Source organism: Prosopis cineraria, unplaced genomic scaffold, assembly GCF_029017545.1.
Source record: "Prosopis cineraria cultivar Desert tree isolate PC_DT_omini unplaced genomic scaffold, ASM2901754v1 PC2, whole genome shotgun sequence".
NCBI classification, from domain to species: Eukaryota; Viridiplantae; Streptophyta; class Magnoliopsida; order Fabales; family Fabaceae; genus Prosopis; species Prosopis cineraria.
In genome coordinates, this window is record NW_026555333.1 from 2392941 (window position 1) to 2398940 (window position 6000).

General features: G+C 35.9%; 1 protein-coding gene across 2 annotated transcripts; it reads left to right on the forward strand.

Moving 5' to 3' along the window:
- Positions 1–258: 258 nt before the first annotated feature.
- On the forward strand, positions 259–5102 carry LOC129303991 (putative UDP-glucuronate:xylan alpha-glucuronosyltransferase 3). Of its 2 annotated transcripts, none has more exons than XM_054943602.1 (5): positions 259–481; positions 627–730; positions 2058–2263; positions 2654–3291; positions 3809–5102. In XM_054943602.1, the coding sequence occupies exons 3-5, from the start codon at positions 2256–2258 to the stop codon at positions 4837–4839; spliced, it is 1677 nt and encodes a 558-aa protein (XP_054799577.1). In that variant the 5' UTR covers positions 259–481; positions 627–730; positions 2058–2255; the 3' UTR covers positions 4840–5102. The 2 variants fall into 2 exon arrangements, with proteins under 2 accessions (XP_054799577.1, XP_054799578.1); XM_054943603.1 differs by having other exon boundaries at positions 2063–2263.
- The last annotated feature ends 898 nt before the right edge of the window (positions 5103–6000 follow it).

The window sequence follows — 6000 nt, forward strand, 5'->3', positions numbered from 1 at the left end:
CCTATTTAAAATATAAAATATTTTAAATTAATTAATTATTTTATTAAATATATTAATTTTAATATTATTATTTTATAATTAATTTTCATTACTTCTCTTTTAAATATAATGAATGATAAATATTTTAAAAAATTTATATTTTTATTTTTAAAAATTAAAATATTAAATATATTTAATAAAATTTATTGATTTATCAGATTTTATTTAAAAATATTATATAACTTGAAAGGGAGGGAGTATTAAATTAGGTGGCGGCAGGCGGCTGAGCGGAACAAAATGTAATCAACTCTTCTGACCGTTTTCTCAATTCTTACAGCTCCGTTTTAGCTCGCAATTTTACGGTCTTCTCGGCTCTCACCGACCACCATTCTTGTTGATCGGAGTTTAGGGTTCTTTTCTTTCTCCTGTACAACAACTGCATCGAGTTGATTTTCAAGTTCCTTTTGCTGCCTTCCGAAGATACTTTGACTTCTTCTGAACGGTAAATCAGTGTGGATCACTGGTCTTGAACGTACTTATCGATATTCTCTGCTGGTCTTTATCTTAATGACAACCCAAATTGAAGTACTTTCTGCTTGTTAATTTCACGTCGGTTTTAATTTTGCATTCCGTTTTTCGTCTTGTAGATCAAATTCAGATGTCACCTTACCGCTGCTTCTGCTGAAACAGAGATGAGAGGATCCTCCCCAAACATCGTAGAGCCTCGGCACCGGCCGTCGTCCTCAGCTAAGTTAGTCACATATCTTTCCCCACTGCGTTGATTTTTTTAATTCCGCTTTTTCTGAATTCCTGGGTCTTCCTGTATAACAAAGTGAAAGCAAGAAAACAGCCGTGATTTGTATGTCGGTTTATGGGTCTACGGTTCTGGTGCTGCATTAATAGCATTTCAAATAGTTGGCTGGCCTTTGATACGAGATGTCTTTTTATGTGAACCAGTTCTCAAAATATTTCGTCTCGGCTCCCCTATTTTTCAGCGTTATACAAAATTGTAGGTCATATTATATACTCTGTCTATTACATGAACCAAAATAAGGAGAAGGGGACATATTAATAGTTTAAAATTTCAATATGGCCTGTAATTGCTTCTCAACTGATTCATTTGGGGTTCAGGAACAAATTACTGGCCCCCCCCCCCAAAAAAAAAACAGAGAGAGAGACAGAGAGAGAGAGTCATTCTGTTTTTTTTTTTTCCTCTTCTCTTTCAAGTGTAAACCTAGGGAACTATTTCCTCTCCATTCACCTCCTTCAATTTTTAACGTAGAAGCATGACATAATGAGTTCTAAAATGGGTCTTCAGTTGCTGACTTCAATATTCATTAGTGGACTAAAGTTCTTTTGCATTAATGCACACTTTTGTTGAATTACGCGCTGCTGAGGAGAATTCTGGTTTGTAATGTAAAAGAATTACTTTTTTGTGGCCACTGCACACTAATATGACTCGGTTTGCCCAAATGAGAACTAGAATTATTGTTTATACTTGCGTCATGCTTTTTGTGTTTTATCATTATCATTGGAAGTTGGAATTAACTTTATATATATCATTTTGATTACTTAAAAATCAATTATTGGGATGTTAAGCACAATATCATAAAAGAAAAGGCTTAGGGTAAAAATATATAGCATTTGTCAATTGACTCAACTGTCTGCATCTGGTAAGAGCCACCTGCTCTGTATTTTTTCTTTTATGTATCGTGATGTTATACTTTATGTTAGAGCAGATAGAGGTTATAGGTATTGTTTATTGAAATTCATAGGGGGCTGGAAGACAGCTTACGAGTAGGTGCAGGCAGGGATTTAGAATGCTTTGAGAATCAGTTCCGTATTTCATTTGCAATTTGTTTGTGAATAGCCTTTTCAAACTCATATGCTTATAATCTTTTTTGCATGTGTTGATAATGGCGTGAGATTGGACCATTTTCTCAATGCTTTATTTTCTTTCTTCCGTTTAACATTTTCTGTTCCCTTTGTTGCTTCCCAGAATATCCCTCTCTCTGCCCCCCCTCCCTACCCCCGCCCTTGCATGCACAAACACACTGATTTTTCCTGATTTGGTGCAGTGAAGATGCTAATAAGAGAAGATCTCAAAGAGTAGATACTTCAAAGATGTTGAAAAGGCATTGCATGCTCCATTTCAGGATAGGAGTATAAATTGCAAGCCTACCTGGAAATTGGTTGTGGTCATTATTCTATTAGGAACTCTAGTCACAATTTTCCATCCTCCAGCAATTTATAACACCGATCCTCTGTCAAACTCCATGGTGAGGTATGTGTATTTTTTTCACCAACTGTGCTTTGACATTTCATTGCATTGATATATTTTAAGCTCTAGATGTTTCCTTCTATGGTTTGCTTTCTTGCTGATCCTGGATTTTTCTGGATTGGAGGATTATGCTCAACTCCTTCTTGTCTGAAACTTTATTCAGTTATTGGATGTATATATGGATCATTAATTTATAATGATTCATTTACTTTACCTGACTATTTTAAGTTAAAGACTCAAATACTAAGTCCTCTTTTTTTTAAAAAAAAAAAAAATTCATCCTCTTCATGGTTTACAATGGCAATTGATGCTTTTCAATTTGGAAAAAGACATTTATATGTATATTCATGTGCTTCTTTTATTATGTTGTTGAGGAAAATTTTGCTGCTGCAGGCCAACTTTTGTTGACAAATGGAAAAGAGAATTTGATACTACTGATCAACGCTATGCTTCTCTTCTAAATGTTGAATGGGGCCAAATATCAAAAGTTCTTGTAAAATTGACAGATGTGAACACATATCAGGGAGTTGGTTTATTAAACTTCAATGAAAGTGAAATTGACCACTGGAAACAGCTAATACCAGAAGCTGAGCACCTAGTTCTGCATCTGAACTATGCCTCGAGTAACATTACATGGGAAGTCCTGTACCCTGAATGGATAGATGAAGAAGAAGAATTTGAGGTTCCTGTTTGTCCTACGCTGCCAAAAATTCAAGTACCTGGAAAACCAAGGCTTGATCTTGTTGCTGTCAAGCTTCCCTGTAACAAGTTAGGGAGATGGTCAAGAGATGTGGCTCGTTTGCACCTGCAGCTTGAGGCAGCAAGACTTGCAGCCTCTTCCAAAGGGCATCATCCAGTGCGTGTGCTTTTTGTCACTGACTGCTTCCCTACCCCAAATCTCTTTACTTGCAAAGAGCTCATTCAACGTGAAGGTAATGCATGGCTTTATGAACCTAACCTGCATATGCTGAGAGCTAAGCTGCAGCTGCCAGTTGGATCGTGTGAACTATCAGTTCCTCTTACGGCTAAAGGTCTGTTTTAAATTGGTTTCTTGTGCTTTTGTACTTTGCTTGTGTTCCCCCCCTTCCTTTTTTCTTTTTCCTCCAAAAAAAAAGATTTCATCTTAAATTTTTTTGGCAATACCTGTTAAATTTTACGGTGGAAGTATACTAGATCATTTTCTACGAGTGAATAAAAATTAAAATAGGACCATTATGCATGCATATTTGGAGTTAGTGGATTAACTTTCATGTTCCAAGGGCCAGTATGATTTCAATGTTTCCAAGGTCAAGTTATACTTTCTGTACAAATTTGATGCTTGATGTGAGAGAAATCAACGAATTTCTGTTTATTGAACCTATTCATCTGGTATATAGGATATCTTTTATCTTTAAATTCATGTAGTGTGTTAATGAAGTAAAATCTTGATGTGCCTTTGGAACAAAAGACAGCCGGGATAGCTTTTAAAAGGACTTTATTCAGTTGAATTTTACAAGATTTTCTTGATATTTTGATGGGAGACTAACAGCGTATTTTACTTTCTGATAGAAAACTTCTACTCGGAGAGAGCACACCGAGAAGCTTATGCAACCATTCTGCATTCTGCACATCTATATGTTTGTGGAGCTATTGTTGCCGCTCAAAGTATTCGCATGGCTGGTTCAACAAGAGATCTTGTGATTTTAGTAGATGAGACAATTAGTGACTATCATAGGGGGGGTCTGGAGGCTGCTGGATGGAAGATATATACTATCAAAAGAATTAGGAACCCGAAAGCTGAGCCAGAGGCATATAATGAGTGGAATTATAGCAAATTCCGCCTTTGGCAGCTAACTGAGTATGACAAAATTATTTTCATAGATGCTGACCTGCTTATACTGAGAAATATCGATTTCCTCTTTGAGATGCCTGAGATATCAGCCATAGGAAATAATGCCACCCTTTTCAACTCAGGAGTAATGGTAATTGAACCATCACATTGTACGTTTCAGTTGCTAATGGATCACATTAATGAGATTGTCTCCTACAATGGGGGGGACCAGGGGTATCTGAATGAAATATTCACATGGTGGCATCGGATTCCAAAACGCATGAACTTTTTGAAGCACTTCTGGGAAGGTGATGAAGAGGAGAAAAAAGAGATGAAAACTCGCCTCTTCGGAGCTGATCCTCCAATTCTTTATGTCCTCCATTATCTGGGTAATAAACCCTGGCTTTGCTTCCGAGATTATGACTGCAACTGGAATGTGGACATTCTGCGGGAGTTTGCCAGTGATGTGGCTCATGCGACATGGTGGAAGGTGCATGATGCCATGCCAGAGAAGTTGCAGAAGTTCTGTTTGCTGAGGTCCAAGCAGAAGGCACAATTAGAGTGGGATCGTAGACAAGCAGAGAAAGGGAACTATACTGATGGTCACTGGAAAATTAAGATAAAAGACAAGCGTTTAAAAACATGCTTTGAGGATTTCTGCTTCTGGGAGAGCATGTTATGGCACTGGGGCGAAAAGAATTGGACAGATAACTCTACAGGTACAAATTCACCACCCGCCATCACTACCAAAACTCTCTCTTCTTCATAGATTTGTTATTTTTCATGCTTCCATAGTCCTCGTAACTTATACATAATTGCAACTTGCAAAATTTTCCCTCTTGTGCTGCTCTGTAACTAGGTCAACCATAAATTGTATTTACTCAGCAAAGTTTTCTCCGTTCTTTTAAATTGAGTTACGTCAGTTTTTTTATGGATATTTCTTAAACTGTGCGGGCTATGTAGCTTCGAAACATAATTTCTTGTTTATTCCCGTGGGTTTTAGTTTATACCATTTTCAGGTTTGGATTGGCACTTTCCTAGTTTTCCTGATATGATCATATCGGAGCCCCCACCAAACCCCCCCCCCCCCAAAAAAAAAAAAAACAAAAGAAAACATGATCATGTCAGAGTCAGACATTTCTTTTGCATCCCTTCCTGTACTTGCATGTAATTATCTTTTTCTTTTTCTGCAAGCAAAGAGGCCCTATGCCCTGTGGCATATTAACTAAGCATCACCTTGAATAGCCTGTTTGGAAAGTCCGTAATAATCAACTATGAGATCCAAAATCAAGGTTTTGAAAAAAAAATTATTGGAACACTCACAATTTTTTGAAGCTCCATTTAGAGAAATTGATAATAAATTTCATTCGAAAATCAATTGTAATTATTGAGTTATCTGAATGTTCATTAGACAATTTTACCCTTCATTCTACTTAACAATATTTATAGGTATCAACTAAACCGTTGCAGCATATTTATATCAATAAAAAGTTAATAGATTCTGAAATTTCATTGCAATTTTTTGATTCTTGATTGATATTAATTTTTTATGTGAAATGACTGCTCCTAAAATATAAAATAAAAAAAAAGCCACCCCTATCATAGTAATTCATTATCATCATAATTTTCAAAACTTACATATTACAATTCACACAACAACATAGTTTATAATAGCTTGTTGTGTAATCAACTTAGCCAGTTCAAATCTACAATTCATATCATTTATATAAACATAATTATCAAGTATTTTTTACAAATACCCATGTTTATCACAACTCTTCCGACATCATTAATTACAATCACTTATCATATTAATATATTCGTTTCATGACCATATTAGGCTTAACATTTCATATACCCATATCACATAACATTCATGCAAAAATAATCACTAGACATTTATCACAAAGAGGCATGTTTCTTCACCCAT

Excerpts from the sequence above, each read along its gene's own strand:
- LOC129303991 (XM_054943602.1), top strand. Across the intron at positions 3,292-3,808 it reads AGTTCCTCTTACGGCTAAAG|AAAACTTCTACTCGGAGAGA; the intron begins GTCTGTTTTAAA and ends ACTTTCTGATAG.